We start from the raw sequence: 25328 nt of genomic DNA, 5'->3' as shown, positions 1-25328 counted from the left end.
TGTTATCCCACTCACTTTTTTGAAGATCCTTAAAATGAATGCATTAGCCCAGGAAATATTCAGGCCATAAACAGAAAAAAACCCACTGCTTTTATTATAGGTTTTGGTGGTTTTTTTCATATTTGATATAAAATTTCATGCATCTTATTATTTTCATTCAAAAAAGACTTTATGTCTTGGAAAGTGAAACTCCAAAACTCCATCTAGCAAACAGCTAAAATTTAAAAAAATACTAGATGACAACTGCCAGCTGTTCTTATAAGTGGAAACAGAGGTACAGGAGAGCTGTCAAGTCTCTAAGAGTTATTCAGCAATGCAAGCCAGATGATACACTGGAGCCAGTAGCTCCCATTTCAAATGGAAAAGACAACAGATGGTCATTCAGTAAGGAGGTGTTTTGGAAAGTGGTCAATCAGTCAAACCAGGTAAAGTGTTGACTGACTTTGCCAATTTTTTTACATTTTTATTTTGTTCATTTGTACCCTGGTTTTACTCCCCCTTCAAGTAGGATTTTACATGTAAACCAATGTAGAGTCAATGTCAGAGACTGAGAAATAAAATCCTACTATTTGTCTCTCCACATCTTTTTCCCTAAGTGTTGCTCAATTTTGATAAATACTAATTCAAAACCATAACTGCTTCAAATGCAATTTAAAGCATTTAGTACTTGAATTATCAGGAAGAAGAAATGAGACACTAATATTGCCCTTTTTACTGACTGCTTAACACTGAATACAACAGCCACATGACAGACAAGTGCCTAAGGTACCCAGCACCCTCACACTTGGTGACAGCCTTGGTGACGCCTGAAGCTCACAGAAGTAAGGGCTGTGAGCAGTCAGCCTGCCCTGGAGTGTGCAGATATTACACTGCCTTATCTATGGTGTTAATTGGATTGTTCTCAGAACATTCCGCTGCACAAGTGGCGGCAGAGCCAGTGAGTAGTTGGGATAGTGTGTAGCGTTGAACTTTGAGCCTGAAACACCCAAAATAATTTGAAATTCTGCTAACTCAGGATTGTACTTACGCATAACTCAGCCTTCCTCTGCCCATCTTTAATCTGCAACTTTACAAATTTAGTTTTTAGGGGTTTTTTTTGGTTTTTTTTCCTCAGGACAAGAAAGGGTAAAATAAAGTTGGACATTGTCCTAAACTATCTCCAGGCACCAGGCCCATATCTGCAGGGGAATGCTGTGATCTCCCATGGCTGCCAAAACATTTGTGTGGAATTTAAGAAATTTGTTTTGATCTTCAGACTCATAATTGTGTAGCAGTCTTGCCGAACAGTCAATAGCGGAAAGAAATGAATAGAAGAGTGATAGAAGGGCTTAACAATTTGCTCTCCTCTTTTGAATCCTTTCTGTTCTTGAAAAAATAGATGAGTAAGTAAGACCAAATTAGACCCCTTTAATAAGTGACAATAGGCCTATTCTGATATCTGATGCCAATTTAGTCAGTATTTCTGCTAATACCAAATTTGGTAGTTATGTCAACAGTTTCCCAACACTTGCTGCCTGCACTTGGGGATCTTTGCCCAATAATGACAGGGTGGCATTTAATGCATTCTGCATCCAAGTAGGTATCAGCCTCACATGCTGCCTCCTTGGAGCAGTCCCATACTCATGGCTGACACTTCAGTTACCTGCTACACAAATAGGAAACTGATGGTCTTTTCAAAAGAATCAGCTTCTTTCAATAATGCCTTGTACGACCTTTGCCTCACACTGCAAAGCAACACAAATGACAATTCAGTGAACAGAAGAATTGAAGACAAGATGAAGGAATCCACACAGACCACTGTTTTATAATCTGCTTCAGTAGCAAAGTACAGTTTTTATATACAATGAGATGAAGCCTTAGACAAAGCCCCCTTCTCAAGTTTCTTACCTCATTTGTTACCTTAATTTGCAAGCATGGATGCTTTCATAGTTTCTTGCTTCAGACACAGTACTCCCAGGAATACTGCAACTTCTATCATAACCTAAAGTGCTAATGAATCATCTCTGCCAATAAATTAGCTTCTTGGCATTTTGAGATCAAATTCCCAAAGTTTATCCCCAAATTGCCCACTTGTATTTCTTGCACTTTCTCCTAGACAGTACAAATAATATATTCGGAAAGGGGTTCTGAACAATTTAGTAATTTTATTTACCATTTTATCATAACAGACCCTAAACATCACCAATGCCAGCCAAGATTTTAGTCCACTTACATTAGTTTTCACCAAAAATACCTTATTTTCAGATTGTTCAGGCAAGTATTAATTTATTCCTGGGAAAGGCACATGTCACTATTCTATTTAACATCTATTTATGCTCATCTGAAACCAACAGTATGTCATCAATGTGAAATAACTATAGGGATGTAAATTTTTAAACAACTTCGTTATCATAAATTGTGTAATGTTTATCATAGGAAAAAAAGTCTTTGCACTGTGATTCCTTCTGTTTCTTTCTTTCCAGACATTTCCCTCAGCTTTCCTGCCAAGCTTTCAGAATTTTAAATTGTTTAATATAGTCTTTGAACTGAGGTCAGGAAGAGGTCAGTTGGAGGCAGTTTCCCAATGGGTTACTATACGCTTGTCTAAATGCAATTTATGGTCATTTTAAAGGAGCACTAAGATAGAATTGAACATAGTTTATCAGACAGAAAATTTGCAGCATCTCACGATGCAAATTGTACTTTCTGACTGCTACACAAAGACCTTTTACGTAGATCAATATACTATCTTTTTCTTAGAGGACCTTTAGATTTTTTTAATTAAATTTGTGTATATTAAAAAATTACAACCACACAAGATCTTTCATTCACAGAGATGTTTATTTTTGTCTTCAATGTTTGTAGGGAATACGATTTCACTACAAAAGTGTCTCAGAGAAACTCCATTCAAAGTCTAGGCTTAAGAATGAAGGGAAAATATACTTTCAGCTGTACCAGTCCTGAGCAAAGTTTAAAAAAAAAATTAAAGAAAAATCCACTAGAGATAGGAAGCAGCACCAATTAAACCAGAGGGCCTCTTACTGATATCTGCTCATGCTTTCTTTTCTGCTTGAAAATTGGTAAAAACTTAGGTAGGAAAAATCACTTTATTAGAATTTGGACATAAGATTCACAGTCCCAATCTCTCACCAAATACTACCCTTTTTTTAATAGTTAAGAGTCCAGGGCCTCAGTTTTACTTTCCATTATGTAGTCAGGACTGCTAACAGCAAGACTGTTGCCCCCATGGTGTAACATTTTCTCTTACTCAAATTGGTAAATAAATATTTATTTAATATACTTCTTTTAATAAATATTTATTTCCTATCAATACCAAGTTCCTGAAAAGTTACATTGTTCTTAGAAGTATACTACTCGTAGCAGTTATAAAACTTCTGATAACATCAGGTCTCAAAACAATTCAAGTGGCTTACAATCTGTCTCTTGTTTCAGTGAAAGAACTTCAAGCCATTGGTAACACTTGGTACTTAACAGTTGGTTTATCCAGGACATTCAGTTTCAATCTGACAAAGTAAATACTTCTAAGAGTCAGAACAGAAAAGGCACTTACTCATTTTGGGGAAGACACCTGGCAGGTAAGATTTTTATTTTCAAAATAACAAGCCCTTTTTCTAATAATAAAACACTTAAAAAACTAGTTGGATAAACATAATCCTTATGAACAAAACCAACTTAGGTACCCCTTCCCAAGAAAGGTAATATTGTCCTTGACTGAGAAACTGAGAAATGCGAAAGCATCCAGAAATACAAGTTTTATTCAGTTCTGTGATATTCCAGCAGACCATCACAATTGTCTAGAAGAAAACATCTCTTCCAAAGAATGGATGTTTTACAAATTGAAAGCCTCAAAATTTTCTGGACTGTTTGTTATTAGGTACTTATATCAGCAATAAAATGTAAGATTCTAATGTGTATAACCAGGAACATCACCTTGGTTACAACTGACAACCTGTGACTTCAACCAGAGGAGTAAATCTTTTATCAAACTTCCTTGCAATTGAATCATTGCCTCAGTGATGCTCTGTGTAAGGCACTTAGTAAATTTTAAGAGCATCTGACAGTACTGTTGGTAGTTTAGATTTGTTTGTGAGGATGCTCTAACAATGCTTCAAGGTTAACAGGTTAAGGTGTGGAATAACCACTGGAAACAGCCATATGAATTACTGGCCACAAAACTCTTCAGAAGCCACATCCATTCTAGTCTAGGCTCATATCACCCTTGCAACATAAAGCTATCCTTTTCTTAGCAGTCCAGGAATTAGACCCTTTAAAATTGTGTAGTAGCTAATTGTAAGAGAGGAATTAATTTTGTTCCTAACTCTTTCATCAAAACTTCCGCCCTTTCAATAAATAACTTGTATGCAAGAGTGAAATATTCATGGTACTTACTATTTAATTCACAAAACCCTACATCTTTAGACCAAAGGTTACTCAACCAACAGCCATCAAGAATTATAAAGCAAGACACACACGTAAGAAGCGTGCATGTTGCCTACTTCCAATACAGTACACAGAGAAGGGAACACTAAACAGACAAAAAAGACAAAGAAGCCATTATATGGCTCTTCTAGGGATTATTCTGAAAATACAGTTTTTGTTCTTCCTTCCCCCCTCATTACTCTCTTTTGTTAGACTGAGGCTTTTTGAAGGTGTTTGACATTTTAGAAACAGAAGCTTCCTACTTGGAATTTCTGTAGGAAAGCAGAGAAAGCACTCAGTATCTGTGCATGCTCTTCAGCTCTCCTCCAGTAGGGACTAAAAGCATTTTACTTGGCAACATTTGCCTCCATCAGCTGGAAAGAAACTTGCTTATTTTGCCACATTTGGAAGCCTCATGCCATAGAATAATACTATTTACAGAGACACAGATAATTGGCATCCCAGAATACCAGGTACCTCAGAGTGCTTGAATGGTACAGGAACAGTGTAACTAAGTTTGCTCAGCAAGAATCTGTTCAGGTAGTCAATTATATAGAAATAAAGACAACAGTGACAAAGTTTATATTAACCTTTAAGCTCCCACATACTATTATTCTGTATGACCATGTTGATCTTAAAAGAAACAAAAATATAGTTGAAGAACTGGGAACAGCAGTCAAATTCCCCACGGAAAAAAGCAAGCCTAATAAATAATTAAACTCACTGCATCGACTTATACCATAGATGTACTTAAGAGAAACTAAAGGAAAGGGAGAAGAAGGAATCAGGAATCAGAATGTGTTTCCTTCAGAGATGGGAGTAATGATAATACATGTAACCTGAAGAGATTTCCCTTGCCTAGATTAATTCAAAGCTGAAGGCTGTTACAGAAAGAGATGATCAGTCAGATGCCAGATTTTCCTGCTCAGAGATCTGTGCCATCAGGAACTGGGCTTGACATTGAAGCATTTTTATTTATTCTGTACAAAGAAGAATCAGCTTGAAATAGATTATTCATGGATGACAGTTATATATTAGATGCATATAAATGGCAAATTAGATCTGTGTTCCCAGAGTGGGTATTCAGAAAGCAGAATTGGCCTGACCCTTCACTTGTCTTAACAGATGCAAAGGGATTGAAAAACTCCATTCTTCTTTAGTGACAAATACCTGGGACTATCTTTGAACCAAACAGAATTTGCAGTTTGTAGACTCTAGTGATCTTGGGAAGAGGGTAAAGAGTCACATTTCATTAGCCTGGGTTACATTTATTTCCTTTTTCTGCATCCTTTTGCTTCATCATACAGAAGTGGAAAATTACATGCACGTGGTTAGCAGGTTATCAAAAAATACATTAACAGTCTCTGTTCCTCAGCTATCTTCTCAGTAACCCCACTGTAAATTAGAGCTCCATTGGTCTACAGCTACATGTCTTTAAAGCCTGAGGAAGCACATTCACTTTGCTTTGACCAAGATCAGTATTTATACACAGATGTGCTGGTTTTGGCTGGGATTGTTAATTTCTTCACAGCAGCTGGCATGGGGCTGTGTTTTAGATTTGTGCTGGAAACAGTGTTGATAACAGAGATAGTTCAGCTGTTGCTGAGCAGAGGTTACACAGAGTCAAGGCTATTTCTGCTTCTTCTACTGTCCCACCAGTAAGGAGGCTGGGGGTGCACAAGGAGCTGTGAGGGGACACAGCCAGGACACCTGACCCCAAGTGACCACAGGGATAGCCCAGAGCATGTGGTGCTGTGCTCTGCATACAGAGCTGGGGGAAGGAGGAGGGGGATGTTTGGAGGGATGGTGGTTGTCTTTCCCAGTCATAGTTACCCACGATGGGGCTCTGCTTTCCTGGGGATGGCTGAACACCTGCCTGCCCATGGGAAGTCATGGATGTTTTGCTTTGCTTGCATGTGCAGCTTTTGCTTTACCTGTTAAATTGTCTTTATCCCAATGCATGAGTTTTCTGACTCTTCAAATTTTCTTCCCCACCGCTCAGAGGGAGAATGCACAAAGGACTGTGTGGTACTTACTTGCCAACTGGGGTTAAACCATGGCAGAAAACAATGTAATCAAATGTAATTCAATGTAATCTAGGCCAGGTGGTCTAGATCGTGAAAACAGTCCTGTCTCAAATAGTCCTCCCTCTGCTGAGATATGTCATACTTTCTACAAAATAAGTAACATTTTGGAACTACTTTTTAGAATGTTGTTACTGAACAATATTTTTTCTGGTGGTAATTTTCTTTTTAAACATATGAGACAAAGAGTGATTACATAAGGTTACAATTTTGTCTTTTACAAGACCCCAAATGGGAGAGCAATCTCTTGTAATCATTGTTAATAATAATCATTAAGAGCTATGGAAAATGCTTTTGCCATTCATCTTCCATGTTTAACTTCTTAAAAGTACACCTAAAACTTCCTGTGTCCATTAAACTGTCTGTTCTTAAAATCTGCCATAAGCAGACAGAGCAAGTTCATTCTGATGACTTTTGTCTGTCTCCCATAATAAAAGGGGCAAGATTAGGATTTAATACATCAGAGTGATTCAGTGGTGGTTTGTTTTTAATAACTTTTACCAACCAAGTTAAATAGTGACTGTAATCAGCTCCAGCATTACTAAGACACTAGGATGTGAAAATAATGTTTTTTCACTGCGTTTTCTTTCACTGAATTTAATGGTACAGTTTAGGTAGGGGGAGACACACCTGGATTCCTAGGCCTGGTCCACAGACATAACACAGTCTTAGCATAATGTCTTAAGAAAGTCATACAAACATCACTTGCTGTTGGATAATAGTATTTTCCAGTAAGCATGCAGTTTTCCATTGCTGTTGTACCATTTACTCCATTCTAGGCAGGAAGTTACAATAATTTCTATAGAGCACTGATTCGTAGTTAACTGACGAAGTACTTTTCCAAGTTTAATTAATGGTCAAATTCTGTTAATTGTTGTTAAAACATGGGTTCTTTAGATGTCAAGCTAAGCTCAATATCTGATTGTTGTCTTAGTCAAGTCTTCTAAGCCTCTTTTAATAGTTTCTCCTCTTTTTAAAACTTTGACAGCACAAAAGAAAACTATCTGAGCTTCTACAGTTTGACTGATTTTACTGTAGTTTTTGCTAGTTTGAAGTTATAACCTTTCAAACTGAGACTACTCTGACATAAATTGGGGCTTAATTTCAGGTTAGGAAAACCTCTGAAAGCTCAAACTGTGTTTCCAGCACACCCAAATCTTAACATTGAGACAGAAGCATGCATTTGCAAAATGCCATATTAGACTGACTGGTCCACTAGCCAAAACCAGGACTAACATTTTATCTTATCTATCTTATTCCTGAGTAAGCACAGGCTAAATTTATTACAAGTATAGCACTTGCTGTTGCCTTTGGAGAAATTAAATGTAAATGCCTTTCTATTTCCCTATAGTTTCTGATTTTAAATTAAGTATACCCAGACTCCCTAGCAGGGAGGAGAGCCAAATAAAGGCATGTCACAGAAAAAAAACCCCAAACAGATACAGTTAAAGAACCCTGGTTAAAAAGTACACAATAGATGGTTCCATGCCAAATCAATCCTGTTAACAAAGTAAAATCAATCAGCAAAATGTAGGAAACTGCCAGACTTTTGAGACAGGAGAAGAATAAAGAATTTAAGATGCAAGATGTGAAGTTCAGAAGACCTGCCTAAAGAGTACAGTGAACCAACACAAATTCTAGAAAGTACTGTCTCACATGGCTACTTGAAAATGTGCTGTTCATAATACTAAAAGAAGTGCACAAATTATAAAATCAAACCATTTTTGAGATTTTACAATCTATGCCCCAAAACATCAAATATCTAAATAAACACATAATAGGTTAAAACTTTAGTCATATTCTTAATTATTGACTCTTAATGTCAAGAATTTTAATTTTTTTAATGTAATTTATTACTACCGCCTTTGTTGGAGTAAAGATTTTATATGGCATAATTCAACCTGCTACTGAGTAGAAAAGTTTTTGTTTATCTCCAATATGTAGATTTAAATTAATGAAAAAAAGAGATCAGTCAACTGTATATTTGTTCTTTTTCTTATATCACCTATAATTAATGGCAAAGTTAGGAAGATAAGAGACTGAATTACTGTACACTTTATCAATGAACTATTCATACTTAATTTTCCCCCATTTCTCTCCCCTTTTCCTTTCTGAAACCAGACAATCAACCAGCACATAAAGGAACTCATTTACATGGAACACTATCACACTTGTCTTTGTGGGGCCACCATTTCATGAACATCCCAGGATGTATGGCTGTTGAAGACTGGTGCATATATAGATTTAACAAATAACAGTTCTTATGCAGAGAGCAATCACAGAGAAAAATTAGCTAATCAGAACACATTACAACATTAAATTTTCACTTTTTATAAATGGAGTAAAGATGCTTTTAAATATATTTACAATTAGAAAAAAATACTTAGGATTACTACAAGTCAAAATTATTTAAAAATTATGAAAGTGAAGTTCATTTAAATTATATTATGAACGGAGTCAAATGCAGTATTTTGCTTAGAATTTGTCTACTCTGCTGTCAGTATTGTCATATCCCTTTAATCACCAACAGACAAAAACTTAACTCTGCTTAATGCTAAAATAAGCATCACTGCAATGAAACTCTGGCAACCTAATAACTCGGTTAAAACCACCACAGCTTTTAAGATCCTAGCTGACTTCCACAGCACCTGTAGTAGAAATTGCTCTTCAATGTCTTGTTTCATAGAGAACAGCGAGACTTTTTGCATTCTTTTTGACAACCAGACTTGTACCACATTTTGAGATTATTCTCTAGAGACAGTTGAATCATAGTAAAATCTACTCCATCCTTCCTTTCAAAACAAATGGCCACTTAATTCTGAAGATAGAGTCCTTTTGTTTACAGTGCTGGGTGGTTTATTCACATAAATAAAAATACATTTTCCATTTATTGAATTACTGGTAATAGATTATTATTTCTTTGCAAGGAATTCTGAAATGTGTTAGCATTCATTACATTTCAAATTAGAAACACATTTCATAAAACTTCTTGCAATGAGATTTATTATCTTTAAACTGCTTACTTTAAAGAGTTTCAGCTCTTTTGTAATCCATTACATCAGTATATTCTGCAAATAGTCCCACCTAAAAATAAAATATAAAAAAATAAAGTTGAGAAGCATGTATTTTTCTTTTAAAAACTAGTGTATGTTATTCTGAACACTAGCCCAGCCCCAAAAACATTTAAGAACCTTAAAAAGCATTGTTTTACAGATACTAAATTTGGCCAGGTAACAGCAATGAACAGACATTCTATTTAGTAAGATAAAGCAGAATACATAATAAACAGGTCAGTAGTTATCCATCTGAAATAGCCTATAATTAACATTTGATGTCTAAAAATTTTAAACAGCAACACCAAGGAATGAGGTATGTATGTTCTCAGATATCACATCAGACTCTCATTTTATGCAACTAACTGTATTTCACAACTAGCATCTTACAAAATAGAACAGTACCATTGTGCCTGTAGAAGTACTGCATTAAAAACAGAAAAATACATTACTACAAGAAACCACCAAACATCACAATTGTCAGGGGCTACAAAAATCCATTGTTTTTAAGCCTTTAAGAAGACATATCATATGTGGGTAATAATTTGGGGCTGGATTCACTACCAAGAAGGTCCATCCAACTTTCACATAGGCTTAAAAATATATTTACTTTGAATGAAAAAGAAAAGGCTCACGGGAGTGTAAGTGCCCTACCTCACTAAAAGGAGCTAAATGGACTTTTGTACTGAACCAGAGTATATAATTTAAAATCTATACATGAATTGTATGTATGTATCAAAACACTTATTGGTTGTAAACAAAAATGCAAAATTTGTATTCACAAAAATATTTTATTGGTAATTTTACATAATACCAGATGGTACTGTAAATAGCTCTGCTCTTGATCAGTATATTGCTAAGTGCGTAAATGTTGTCAGTTTATGCCATAAAGTAGGATAATGAGTCTTTTTCAAATTATTTATGACATAATATATTCTAATAGGCCAATTCAATATTAAAGAAACTGATTCAGGAACAAAAAAAAACCAATAGCATTGTTATTTCCTTATCTTTGTGCAACATCTGATATTCCTGTACTGAAATGATAAGCGACTATGTGACACTAGAAAAAACTGGGGCAAGGAAACAGCACTAAGCAAAAATGAGAACTGTAGTTCTGTTCTTTTTAAAGCTTTTCCAAACTTTCATATTTTCAAATAGTTTTTGCCAAATGCATCACCATCTGAGGTTCAGTATTCATTACACAACACAAAATACCAGTGTACAGCGACAAAGCAGTACTTTACCTGAATTGCAAGGTTAACTAATCAATGCTTAGAATGTGTTTTCTATTTTGCTTGTAAACATTACAATAAGTGTTTTAAGTGTCAAAAAATATTGGTAAAACCATCAACATAATTCAGTAACAGTAATCTAGTAAAATGTGTCAAACATTGGCAAAAATCCATACAAATGTTTTCTTTAATAACATTTTTCCTATTTAACCACACCAAGTACCAGCAGGTGTTTTTAAGAAGATAATTATTATTATGAAAATTCTGTTGCAGCAATAATTGATTAAGTTGATCTCTGACTTGCATACATATAACTATGTTTCACAATTCTCAAATAATACATATTTAGGCAGCTTGAACTATGTTATAAAAATTTAAATTCAGTACATGCCAATAGTAGAGACTCCAAGAGTTGTGTTAGAATTCACTAAACTAAAAGTGAAAATGGACATACCAATAACACTGCATAATGAACATTCAAACCACATTTTCATGGCACCCTTACAAATGTAGATTAAAAAGTTGAAGATGCTTCATAAGCATTTGTAGACGGCATTTAAATTATTACAGAATCACACAATAAGCTGAGTTGGAAGGGACCCAAAAGGACCATCAATTCCAAATTCTGGCCCTGCACAAGAGAGCCACAAGAGTCACACCACGAGCCCTGAGAGCATTGTCCAAATACTTCCTGAACACTGTCAGGCTGGTGCTGTGACCACTTGCCTGGGGAGCCTGTTCCAGTGCCCAACTACCCTCTGGGGGAGATACCTTTTGTGGTATTTAACCTAAACCTCCCTTGACTCAGCTTCATGCTGTTATTGTTTCTACCACTGCACTTTTTTTCTTTCTTTTTTTAAACTGCATTATATGTTCAAGTTGACAGATTAATTATGCATGACTAATCTGTCATGAAAATGTGGTAACAAGTGACAGAACTTATGTATTTGCATGTTTTGAAGAGACTAAAGAAACAGGAGGAAATAAACTTTAATGAGATTCCCCATTCAGTGATGACGCTTCTCCTCTGGGTGAAGATGACCTGGACATTCCCCTCTCTGTGTTGTCAGAGCTAGAACCACTCTGACTGTGTTGATCTGCAGAAGCAGCACTGGAAGCAGGTGGTGACTTAGTTTTCTCCTTAAAGTCTGTAATAATGACTGTCAGATCTCCAACGGTAACTTCCAAATGCTGAGCACTACTTCGATCCACATTTTTCAACCTTGGCCTAAATAAAGCAAATAATCATATTAAAAGCACACAAATAATCTTATTATCTTGTCTCACTCCTACTTTTTAGAAGCTCTGGAGAACAAATGTGTATATATGACTTCTTTTTGTAACCTGTAATATGTAGGAAAACAATGTACCAGAAGTATTAACGATGGAGTGTTTCCTAGTATATTTTACATTGAAAGAGTTGAATATAACACATTACCATATCCTAAAACTATTTAGAAGTTGACATTTTTTAATGTCACTGTGCAGCAATATGTATGTGCTGCACATGTGAAGGTATTTACTTTCAAAACCCAAGTCTGCCTTTATTGTGACTATGCAAAGTAATAAATTTGATCCAGGGCAATGTCCATCTCTGCAACAGCCTGAAGCAACAATTCTAAGTAGAAAATTATGTTCTATAATGAAGATGTTGGTGTCTGTCTTTTGAATTCAATGACAGTGTTAACTTGCAGCAGGTGTTACCTAATTTCAGAACCTCGCCAGGACCACTAGTATACTATTTGAACTGGACTTTGTGTTCACAGTGTTGACAGGTAAGTCTCTTCATTCAATCTTTCAATTATTTGATTTTTCACAACAAAAAGAACTAAAGAACAATTTGACTTCTATTTTGCCTTTATATTTTTGCTAGTGACATGCATAAAGTACTTTCAATTTAGTCCTTTCCTATAATCACCATGAAAACTGGTACCAGACAGTTGAATTCATACAAGCAGTCATAAACAGCACAGTTTGTGCATTTAACTGTCTCCACAGCTACCACTGGCACAAGCTGCAATAAAATAATGACATCACATGTTTGCAGGTGTGATAATAGTAAAGTTATAAACTTTACCCTATCATCAACTTTGTTTGATGTAGAATTGGGTCCCATTCACCTCAGCTGAAATAAGTCATGCCTTTTCTCCACTAGAACTGAGATAGGCTTTGACATCATGCTCCCCCTGAGGCTGAAGCAGCATGACTGAAGCACCTCAGAAAAAGAATGAGAATCTCCTGATCTGCATCATGGGAATAGAGAGAAAAACTTGAGAATTATCAACTTGTGCAAGTGCTATGTACCTGGAGCTTATTAATTATGGTAAGTGTGCATGAAGATTTTTATAGTTGTTTCCAGCAATAATATACATATTTAAAAGCAAAAAGAAGAGGATATCCTTTTCTCAAAGAATGCTGAAGAAGTATGTCTAAACTAATCAAGCATTCTTAACTTACCATTCCACCTAGTGAAACAATTTTTGGAAAAAAATTAACTTTGAATGTTTGAAGCATTAAAAAAAAGAAAAAAAAAGCTATTTTTAATGCAAGATAATACTGGTATTTCAGCCCAAGATTTTATTTTACTTATTTTTCAAATTTCCTTACTCTTTTTCTATCTTGCTTTTTGCATTTTTACTGTATTATTGCAATTTATCCATTAATATTTCAATTTATAATTTTAATTGACATAACTAAAGCTCACTGTGCTAACATCAAATGCTTCATAACTGAAGGACTTCAGCTGTATGAGGTAAGCTTGTAAATTTGACTATTTAAAAAACAAAAAAGGAAAGGAAATAACACTTCAGTGTCCTTAATCCTAACTATGACTTTCTTAATGACTGCTCTCTACTGACTCTCAGTCCCTCCCTTGTTCTGATCCTAATGATGCTATTTCAGGCACAACAGAAGCATATGCTGCTTCTATGCATAACTAATCCCAAAGGATATTTCTTGGCTGGGCTATTTTGGCAGGCTTCCAAAAAAAAAGTTCCTCCCACATTTGCTTAGTTTACATGTCTTATACACTTTCAGCTTTTTTGACACAGCATTCTTGCCACAATAACTTTATGCTTAGATTATGATGAATTAGGGGTTAAACCAGCTGCTTTTGTTTAGCAATTTGCACCCTCCTTCCTTACAGCAAGACCAAGGCTTTTACAACTGCTTGTCTGTACTGCAGTATTTCATGTTTTCAGTGTTAAGAGTCCTTCAGCATCCCAGATGTGGCAAAGAGATTTCTATCACTAGGTAATACACATACTTTATCCTGTCACATTAATTTATGCGCTAGCTCAGCCCTTCAAAGCTGAAGGGTTCTACAAGGCTATCAATAACCAAGTTATTTTCCCTCCTCATCTGCAGTCTGGTACTGGTTCTCTCTCCTCCCACTACTGTTTTGCACAGAAACTAATCACACCCATCCCCTCTTTTTCCCAGAGATTAATATCATCAATTTGCCTATCAACAGTTCTGTATGGTATGAAAAATACTTGTCTGAACCCTTAAAACAATATCCGAAATAACCCTTAAACAGTCTGTCTTTCTCTGTTCAGCTCATCTCCATCTTCTGGCCACAACTCCACACTGCGGGTCTTCATATTTTATAGATAGCCTGAACCAATAAAACTTCGCACCAATATATAATCTGTTTGCCACAGTACTTGGAAAGCAAAAAAATCAAAGAACATTTTCTTAGTTTTATTTGTAAATTACATTTTACCACTACTGAAAAAGTTTCTAAATTTTTTACCTGGTTTTCTTATGACTGTTCTTTTTGCTTGTTGTTTCCTTTTCACTTTTTTCCTTTTCTACTTTGTCTTTTTTCTCTTTCTTTGATTGTGTAGGGGGCACAAATTGCTGAGGAACCTGTTGTGCAACCAGCTGAGAGACAGGTCGAGGTTTCCTGTGTGCACATATATATAGACATGCATAATGCTTAGACTTTGCAAGTCTCAAACTGTCTACACTTCAGTTATCAACATTAACCATCACTGTAAGAAGAAATATTGTTTAAACATATCTTGATGCTAATACTTCATTAAGATAGCATATAAAATTTAAACCCATTATAGCCTTGAGTTTCACTTACTTGCATTATCAACAAATGAGATTCCCTTTTTTTTATTTTATAGGGATTTAGAGACCATATTTGCAATGTGCCCTCTTCTCACAGTTGTCATATCCAGACAGAGACCTCAGAGTAAGCTCCAAATGACAATTCTTCCAGACTCTACTTTACCACCCACTCCCAGCCCCTTCAAATGCTGAAATGGTCTGGTTTGACTCTAATACAGAAGCAGACAATCCATATCACAAAAAGGAAAAAGCTGACCTTTGAGGTATGGGAGCTAGAACTATTGTTTGCCTTATAGAATAGAACTTAAGCGTTTTCAGCTCAAACGAATTTATTGGAGGCAATAATAAATCCTGCTGTGTATCATTTTTATCATGTTGTCCACTGGAAAAAAATACACTGCTAATTAATATTAGTATGCTATAGCTGTCAGAATACATATACTTTGGAAGCTGGCAACAGAAACATAAGATGACATTCCATTAGTATATACACAGTGCAGGTTTCCAAGTTTTGATCCAAACTAGAAACCAGTGTGAGAAGAGCAATGGCAGGTGAAAGAATTTCAACAGTTTATTATTTTTACTTTTTCCAAAATATTATTTTGAAATTGATTAATTTTTTTATTCTGTTTTGTATTGGAATACAGTGATCCTAGTGTGAAATGAAACATTTTACTCATTCCATTGCAAGTGTATTTACTTCTTCTGCAGTTCTGGAATTAAGAAATTTCAAGTCACAATATATAAACAAGTTTCTGTTATTAAGCCTTTGAAGATCTAAATTTCTTCTCCACAAGAATGCTTACCCTGCCAAGCTCTTGGGTTTTGTTAGTTGGATTGTGATGTTAAGCTTTTTAAACTAGAAAAAGCACAAATTATATGCATTGTGATACTCTGAAAATACAAAACCATTATTAAAGCAACAGAAGCTATCAGCTCACACACATACTTATTTATCCCAACCCACAGGATCACACTACTGGCACTTCTTACTTGGGTGAGGAGATGAGAAAAATAAATGCAGAAAATCAAGGCAGCTACCATTAACAAGTTATATTTTCAGTAATGATTGCAACAGTTCAAGTTACAGAGTGACAGCCGAATTAAAAGAATTCATAAAGTGTGGGAAAGACAGTTAATATAAATCAGCTGGTATTTCATGCATCTTCACAGTATGTCCTTAATGAATTAAAACAAATTAAAGAAAGACTATTAATAAATTGTCAACACAATAGAACTTTGGGATAAAAACCAGACTACCCCTTACCCACTCAGGAACTGAGCCTATGCTGACTCATGGAGGGACTAAGAACAGGAACAAACCAATACAGTGAAAACTACCCAGCTTATAGAATAGGACCTTGCAAAGCACACCCTGTATTGAGCCCACAGTGCACAACTCAAATGGACTCAATGGACTACAGATGTCTAGGTTAACACAGTACTTAAGACATTTTTAAGAAAACTTATCTCAGAATTTTTTCAACCTTTTGTCACCTATGTAGCTCATAACAGAGCAAGAACCATCAAGGTGCAATTGATGCACAAGCTTATAATTTCAGGTGGAAAAGAGCTGTGATGCATAAAGAAAACTGATGATCTGTCTTGAGTTGGAAGATTGCTCTGGGATAGGAGATACAGTTTATCCTGACAGTCAAGTGACAATCCCATCATTACTACACAGTGACCCGAGAGTATGATTGGACATGTTACTTATGAACTAGGACACTAGTGAACTTGACACACAATTGTTTCCCAGGAGAGTGGACAACACCATGATTATGGAAAATTGTTAAATAGGGTTAGTAGAGAGGGGAAAAAACAATCTTAGACAAGTAAATTCTCAATTTATAACAATTTCGGTTCCTGAGGGCAAACTAGATAATTTCTATTAGAGTACAGCTGGGAAATTAAGCTTAATTCTAAATCCTGGACTTGGAACTTTTTTCCTAATGCCATAAAACAAATGAAGCTGAAAAAATAACCTTGCAACAAGGAACAGAAGTCACTAAAGAGAAAAAAAACAGAGAAATCATGTTTTGGAAGATGCACTAAAAATTAATCAAGAGGTTCTATGTGGCTTTGCTGTGACAAGATATTCCCCCTATTAAATCCATCTATTAGCCATCCTTTTTGTTGTCACTTTTTTCTATAGCTATCAGTTGTATCTCTGTTCTAAATTTTATTATCTGCTTTCTCATGTCCCAATTTATTAAATGAGGTATTCAAGGTTCCTGTTATTAAAAATATTGAGAAAAAAAAGTAATTCATCTCTCAACACTAGGAATGCCTTTCAAGTGCTCATTTTTTTCCCCAGGTACTCAAAAGGGGCTAATGAACTGCAACCAAGCACTTCACAAGCCATGCAGGTGTCAGGAGATAACTCCACTGTGTCCATGAAGCTTGAACCTGATAGAATTATTCCTGCTTAGTGGCAGCTGAATCGTGTCATTCAAGCATGAATAAGTTCATAGAGAAAAGGCTACTTCAGAGAATATAAAAGTTAGAGAAACTATCCCTGTAACAGGAAATTGATTGTGATGATTTGCCAAATTACATTTTAAATTACTTGTTTTCAAACCTAGTTAAACACTTCTTTTAATACGCTGCTACAGATTAAGTAGACACGATGTTAACACTGCCTTTTGTTGGTATTTATAGTAATTTAATCTTTAAGAATATTCAAGAGCACCTGAACTAACTGATGTTTAGAAAGAAGCTCTAAAATCTTCTGCATTAAGATTACAAACATTTTTGTCTCAATCACTTGACCACTGTTGGACTACCACAACTGAACAATCCAGAACTACAAGCAGAAATGTTCATAAAAACAATACCTATTATTTAGCCAGCCCCTAAAAGCTTTGTATTTTTACCTTGTAATTCCACTTTAGCCATTTGAAGGAGAACACTAAGAAACGCATACACTATTACAGAAGAGCTAGCAATTCTTTCCAAAGGTGAACTTCACAGTTTAAGCATTCTAGCCATACTAAAAAACTGATTTACTGAGCTTCCAAGAGATCTCTAAACATCACATCTCTGAATATTGCACCTCCCCTTCTCTACTACCTAGTTTTCCTTTTCAGACAGTTAGCTTTCTTCTAAGTTGGTATCAGCCATACTTCTACCAACACTTCTATTCCAATCTCATTCATTAGAGTTTTGTTTATTACCTAATTCTAACGTTGTTTACAAGGTCCTACTTGATATGCACTTCATAGTCTCCTTTAAAAAACTAGGAAAACTAACATTTTCAATCTTTAAACAGCCAACAGCCATTAAGACAAACATACAAGTCTTTGTCTTCCCTAAAATTTCCATAAATGCTCAAAAACAAGGATGCATCATTTTAACGCTAATATTCTTGTTGCAGGATGTAACTACATTTTATCTTATCAGGTTTGATCTAGCTGCTGGTTTAGAAAACATATTTATACAGGCTGCAGAAACTTGTCTTTGCTTTAGCAATTGTTGTGCAGACATTCAGTACTGATACTCTCAAAGGAAGTATTTAATACTGTGAAGCATGGACTGGTTTTCATTGTTGACATCCTTTAAAAAAAAATTTTATAGCACAGCAATTTAAATGCCTAGAGATAAAAAATACTCAAGACCACATGGAATCTGGAACTGTTGCCCCGAATTATTCCCATGACCCAGAGATCAACACAATACCTTCCTGCACATAAATAATTTTGGAAATCTCACATGCTTCCTTGATTTCCCTCACCTACTATTCACCAATAACCTATGTTAACAGTATTTTGACTAATTTGATACAATGAATAACTTGGTCTCATTACAGCAAAACAGATCCATTTTGAGAACCAAAATAAACAAAAAATATCTATACAATACCGATGAACAACACATACACCAGAAGAACAGTAAACTCTCCGTTGCCTGAGCTGTGCTTCAAATATGCAGATTACCTAACTGGCTTAATGCTGAAACATCCTGGTGTTTAGCTGAATTTAATTTACATAGAGCACAACTACATATGCACAGTGCTGCTTCTGCAGCCATCACAGGTCCATAAAGCATCTAATGTCTTCTGCACTTCTCAGAGTATAAGCTCCAATGCTGACAGATCTGAACTACTTATCAGTCAATCAGCTTTAGGGTTCATCTGCTACAGTCTGGAAACAAGGAACATTACAGGGCCAACTGTGACAGTTTTTCCATGAACCAACCCCAAACATACCTATTTCTCAAGAGAGTCCTACGTTAGCATGAGGCACCCCTGCATGTAAAGTTCGGAGTAGGATTTGTCCATTTGGTGCCACATATCCTGCATGGCCAGAGCCAGCAAATAAGACTGCCAAGTAGCACACAGTGCTGCCAAGCAAGTGAGACTGCTGAAAGCACAGTGCTTTCTCCAACCTGTTGAGGGAAGTGTATTGTCATCTATAATGTGCAGTTCAGAGGCTTCAGACATCCTGAAGAATTGGCAACTTACTCAAAGGCACATTCTTTCCTGAAGTTCTATCCCCTGTTTTGTCTATTTTACTACTGCAGAAGTACTAAAATTACAATTTCCCAATTGAAACACAATGGGTCTAGATTACAGAAATGCTGTCTCCTCAGCATTCAATCAAAAAGATGCTCTTCAGCAGAAAACCTGGATCCAGAACATCAGTCAAGCAGAGCTTCCATTTTAATGCAATCTTTTCCTTCCTGTTCCTCTTAAGTCCAACCACCTCCTGGCTTCAATTCAGGCCAACATCTCTTGCCAGAGAATAATCCTGTCTCAAGGATTGAATTATCTGTTTCCTAAAGCTATGGACACACTCAGCTTATCTAAAACTTTTAAAATAGCACATTAGGCCTGATACTTAGGTCTGCTACTGAGCTCTGGTCAACTTACCTGCCAGTTTTCCTCTGATAACTAGAGAATACTCTAGTACAGTACTACTTAGCTATCAAAAAGCTGATACAGAAGGGTATGTCCTAGCTGCCCAAGATGTTGTTGATTTATTCTGGGTTCATGAACTCAAGTTTCTATAGCAAATACTAATCACTACCTTTGGAATGACAGCAGGATTCAATGAGAGAGGCAATATCATGGAATCAAAGCATTGTTTAGATTGGAAAAGACGTCTATGATCATGATGATACTATCAAACAGAAGAGGCAACTATTACATAGCTGGAATTGTCAATTCATCAGAACAGTTCAAGACTGATCAGCAACATCTTATTTCCTACCATGTTTTCCTTCCCAGAAAAAAAAAAAAAAAAAAGTAGCTCCCAATAAAAACAAAGCCTGTGTTATTTCTTCATAATTTTTCACCTTTTTTAATGTAACATCTCTACATGGTCTATCATACATTTAAAAATTTCAAGTTTGCAAATTAATTTCATCCTTTTTTCCACTTCTTAGGAAAAAAAACCCACCACTAAACCAAATCGGGCTTCAGAGATTTAAAGAGGTTTTATTCAAAGGTACCCCTAATCCTTAGCCAGTACCCTCTATCTACACTTCACTTCCCTGCAGGGAGACATTGACTTTTTGTTCAAGACAGCAGATTCATTCCTCAAGAAAAAGAAGAAATATCTGGAACAGAAACCTGACTGATTTCATCTTACCCTTGGTCATGGAATCCTTTCCTTAAAAAAGAAAAATCTTTATATTTAAAGTATTCTTCCCTTTCAGGTGATTCAGAAGGACAGAATAAATGCTTCCAAGCTAATGTATGTTCCCACATCTTCTATTCAACTTCTTGCTGCTTTTAGGCCCTCACTGCACAGGGCTTAGGCAATGAGTTCAGCATGTTTCTGAACATCAGCTTCTTTCTGTTCCACCACCATGGCATGACAGGACTCATTCCTTGGAAACCCATAGCCTAGTCAATTAGCACCCTGAATTTTATCCTCCAGGGTTTTACAGGAATTAGCAAAATTGCTATAATCAAAAGGTCTCATGAGTAGTAAATCTATTTATATAAGTCACCTATGGTCAAACTCATGAAGCTGGCTGCTGTAGAATAGAATCAGTACAAAAAAGAAATGCTTTTGCCTTTACAGTTTCCACGACTTTTTTCATGGTGTCTCCTTGGGAAAGACTTGAAGATTATTTCAAAAGCTGCACTGTAAACAAAGGGTATGCTGATGTATTATGGATTAAACTTAGAACACGTGTTACAGTTCTGATTAATGTAACAGAAAGTCTAAAATCAAAGTGTCAGGCATTCCCAATTAAGTATCTTTGTGCAAAGCACAAAAGAACAAGGTCAACCAGCTTGCAGGAAAAAATACCTAGAACTACTCACTGGGCTTCAGAGAAAGTCAATCAGGTCCTCCAACTAACCATTCAAGTTTTCCTGAATCCCACCTTCCTCTTCATTTACTGCCTATGAAGGACAGTTGCTTAAAAAGCAACCTTCTGCAAATAGATGATCGTATCCCTCTCTCATTCAAGCCCTACAGACTTATCTATCTCCTTTCCATCTGCTCCTGTGTTTCTAACTGAGATAAATCACCTATTATTTTTTTCCAAATGGAATTCCAGCATCATTCATATACTAGTATTCCTCCTTCACCAGCTTTTGCTACTCCCTCATCTAGTAATGCTTTCAGAAATGCCTCATAAACACTCCAAACCTTGATAAAAATCCTGATTTGTTGATGTTTGTTTCATACATGTCTTTCAAAAATTGAAACAGAATACAGTTAAAGGCATTAAAATCTTGTTGGGAATGAAGTTGAATCATTCAAATTCTACTCTGTTCTTTCATTACTACACTGGGTCATCTCACAGTACAAATGTACAGGCTTTAAATATCTTATAATTTATTTGAAGATCATTTTCCACTCACATCTATCCTAAATATTAATGTCTCAAGAAGCTAATCTGATATCCACATTAATACTCTAATGTCCATTTTTCCAGTCATTACTGGAATCTCAAGAAATTATCTTCACATATTTTCTACTTCATCATCATATTCTAGCTAGTCTCTACTCAAATCTCCACCATGTCCTCATTTCTCCAAGGCCCACATTCTCAAGTATCTCTTAATACAGTAACTAGAGCAATTAATTTAAAAATAAAAGGTTGTTCCTAATCTTGAAAGCAAGCAGATATATACAGGGAGAAAAATAGAAAAAGGCATGATTTTACAATAAGCAGCTTCTTAAACAAATTGAAGGATGTGAAAAAGTGGTTTTAAGTAGAAGATTTTCTAAGGAATTAATATGTGAATGAATAACACATATTAATTAGAATACCTTCAAACAGATATGAATTGTTTGAGCAATTCTTACAGCATTTACTTCAGTAACTTTTACAAGGCACATCCGTAGTTGAGTATTGTAGCAATATTAGCGTATAAAAAGTAAACTTCCTGTGCATTTTCAGAAAGACAATTATGCAAAGATCTAACACTAACTTCATAATAGAGCTCAGACAGCTTTTCACTCAGCAGATCACAGAACAGGCTGCAACCAGCAGCTTTGGAATGTGACTTTCCATTTTGGATGGATGATGTAGATTTAGATGTCAGAACATCTAAACGGCTTCAGAACAAAAGAAAGATATTTCAAGTTTAGCTTCTGCAATAAGTAACACGTTACCTTGAAGTAAAACTTACTAAGCAGTCAATAAACTTTCCTCCCACGCTTTAGCCAGGTTTTTTTGAGGGTTACCTCCCTTCTCCCACCCCCATATACTGATAACAAGTTACTATATCAAGCAATTAACACTCCCAATTCCTCAGGCATGTTTTCACTTTTTCAGAATTCTTTCTGCAAAACAGTTAACACTGACACTAGTGATTTTTATATCTATGTCCCTTTCAGAGTCTCTTTTCCCTCCCAGTGTAGCTGGTTTTAAGGACAAAAAAAATGTAAGCAATTTCACCTAAACATTCACCTAAAAATTAAGCACATCCATAGCTACCTGACCCTTCCTTCCTTCGAGGTAAGAAGAGCTTAACTTCAAAAAGACTGCTTTTCAGGACTAGGAACTCACAAAAAATGTAGGAAGGTTGAGGCCTACATTTGTATAGATGTTGAAATAGTATTGACAGTGTTAAATAAAATAAACAGGACCAAATTAAATTTTGCACCATAATTTTATCAAGTCTTAAAATACAAAACAATTTCCTATGAGTCAAGAAATTGTTACCTGAATTCTTTATAATACAGAAAGAAATAACTACAACCAAGACACACATACATGTATTAAGGCACTGCAGCAGCTGTCCTAATGTAATAATGCTGGCAGTCAACACCCAATGTGATATATAGAGAGTGGCAGAGTCTTATTAAACTTCCAAGTAAGAAGGCAAAAGCTTAACTGTTACATTTTAGGTTGTTCATTCAAGTTCATGCTTAAATCTGTACTATTATGGTGTAAGCATATGCAATCTGGCTGCACAGAAATCAAGCAAAAAAATTCCCTACCTTTTTTACCAATCTTTCTTTGTGCTTCAAGGCAATGAAATTTTCAAGCGTTAGCTTGACAGTAAACACTTAAAAGCATGCAGTATTTTTAAAAATTCAATAGTAAAGACACTATTTTTGTCAAATATAAAACATTAATTCCCAAATAATTAGAGAATTGTTAAGCATTTATACGCACAAAATGCACAACAGCTTTTAATATATCCTTGCATATATTTGCAGACTAGTAGCTACAACATTTTCAGATTTTATTTTCTTCTATCAGGCAATTTTTCAACTAACTTAACACTTTCTTCTAGATTTCAAACATAAGAAAATTTGCTTTTTAAAATTACATTGAACTTTTTATCTACTCCAAAATCCCTTCCTGCAGTACCTTATACAAGAGCTTTTAGGTTCTGCCAAGCGACATTCCATAACAAAGGAAGTTGTTTTTTCAACTTCACTTTAAACCCAGCACAAACCTTTGCTCCATTATTATTGCTGATTTTTGAGATCAAGTTCCAGTAAGCCCCAGCTTACCTCCTACTAAAAAAAAAAAAAAATAAAAAAAATATGTTCTCATCAGTGATTATTAAAATATCACTGATGTGATATTATTTAAAGTGAACAGTAAATAATCAGGGACACTGTGTATACTAAGTAGTATTGCAAATGGTGTGGCCAGTTAGATCTTGCAAACGTTCTCCTACACAGAAGCAAGCAGCTCACCGAATGATGCCACTCCTGATTTTTAACAGTTTAAGTCCTATGAAAAGTAAAAAATATTTCTTACTGCCAGTTCTTGTAATGCAAGTATAAGCTGCTAGTAATTAAATTAAATCACTAGCAGCAGAAGCAGTCTTTAGGTTCTGACACAGATCAGCTCACTCTCCCTCAGTCATCAGCACTCTATAAAGCTATTCACCGAATAAAAACTATCAGATTAAACTATGTTTAGCTTTCCATGTCACATGAATATGCCCTCACTAATCACCACACAAAGCTATTTTGTGAAAAACTACTTTATTGCTACATTGAAGCAGTTCATGATTATATGAACTTCAACACTTTGCTATCCAAAACTATTTTTTCTCATTATTGTTACTTCTGACATATACTAGAGTGTTAACTGGCCATTTCACTGTCTCTGAAATAATGCAACTGAGTAATAACCACAGTGCAAACAATGGAGCTAGTGGTCTGTATGAGAAAACATTATACAGATCCATCTGCATATAGCAGAGTAGCAATGCAATTTCTACACATCCTATTTATATTTGAATTCTAACTTTCAGACAGCTCTGATTTCTGCTTTCATATTTTTAGCTGTTTTACAGCATGAATCATTTACTTGGAATTCATCCATTCAGTGCATTTCTAGCAATTCCATCTTTCAATCAAAGCTGATTCAATTAGAATAGACTCACATGACCCATATGGTTTTATCAGTCACTGTAAAAATGTGCAGAAAAGTACCCCTTGAGGCAATGTCCCTATTTAATCATTCCCTTAAAGGGAATGCCCTATTTTCCAGATGACATTTAACAGCTGAGGCCAGCAACTCTCCTGAAGACAACTGGTACAGTTCACAACAGCCTGCTCTAAGAAATATCTGTATCAGGACCTTTAGAAAGACAAAGTTCATCTCCATGGATAGTTTTCAAAGCAGCCATCAAACACTACTTCTCCAACAACCAGTTAAAAAGCTCCAACTTCTTGCATACTGTTGTTAGAATTCTTCCCCATATGCCACAGGCTGTGGTGCACCGATGCTCAGTGTGAAAGCTATATTGAAAATACTCTGCTTGAGAAACATATTGGCATCAACTAATTTATGCTTCCTAGATGATGATGAGCTACATATGAGCAGGGGTCAGGAAGCTCAATTTCCTCTAAGGAGGCAGTGTTTGAGAAAGTATTTACAGAAAGAGGAGTGGTTAGTCTCCTAGACGCCTAGATCCTTAGGATTCATGGGGAAGTGACCTCTTCCAAATGCCCCACAATCCTTCACACTGCTCCTCTCTCTCTTTCCTGCAGAAACCGAAACCCTCTTGCACCTATGCAAAA

General features: G+C 35.7%; 1 protein-coding gene across 2 annotated transcripts in view; it reads right to left on the bottom strand.

Moving 5' to 3' along the window:
* Positions 1–2801: 2801 nt before the first annotated feature.
* Positions 2802–25328, bottom strand: part of YAF2 (YY1 associated factor 2) — a 31446-nt gene continuing 8919 nt past the window's right edge. Inside the window, exons 3-4 of one of the 2 annotated variants that reach the window (XM_086884677.1) lie at positions 14546–14698; positions 2802–12019 (exon numbers count right to left, since the gene is read on the bottom strand). In XM_086884677.1, coding sequence (XP_086740803.1) covers positions 11782–12019; positions 14546–14698 — 391 coding nt within the window. In that variant the 3' untranslated portion in view covers positions 2802–11781. The remainder of the gene's footprint in view (positions 12020–14545; positions 14699–25328) is intronic. The other variant, XM_086884676.1, reaches the window with a different exon arrangement.

The sequence above is a fragment of the Cyanistes caeruleus genome, chromosome 4 (assembly GCF_971803275.1).
Source record: "Cyanistes caeruleus chromosome 4, bCyaCae1.hap1.1, whole genome shotgun sequence".
NCBI lineage: Eukaryota > Metazoa > Chordata > Aves > Passeriformes > Paridae > Cyanistes > Cyanistes caeruleus.
Note: the sequence above shows the minus strand (reverse complement) of the source record. Positions and strands in the feature narration are given on the sequence as shown.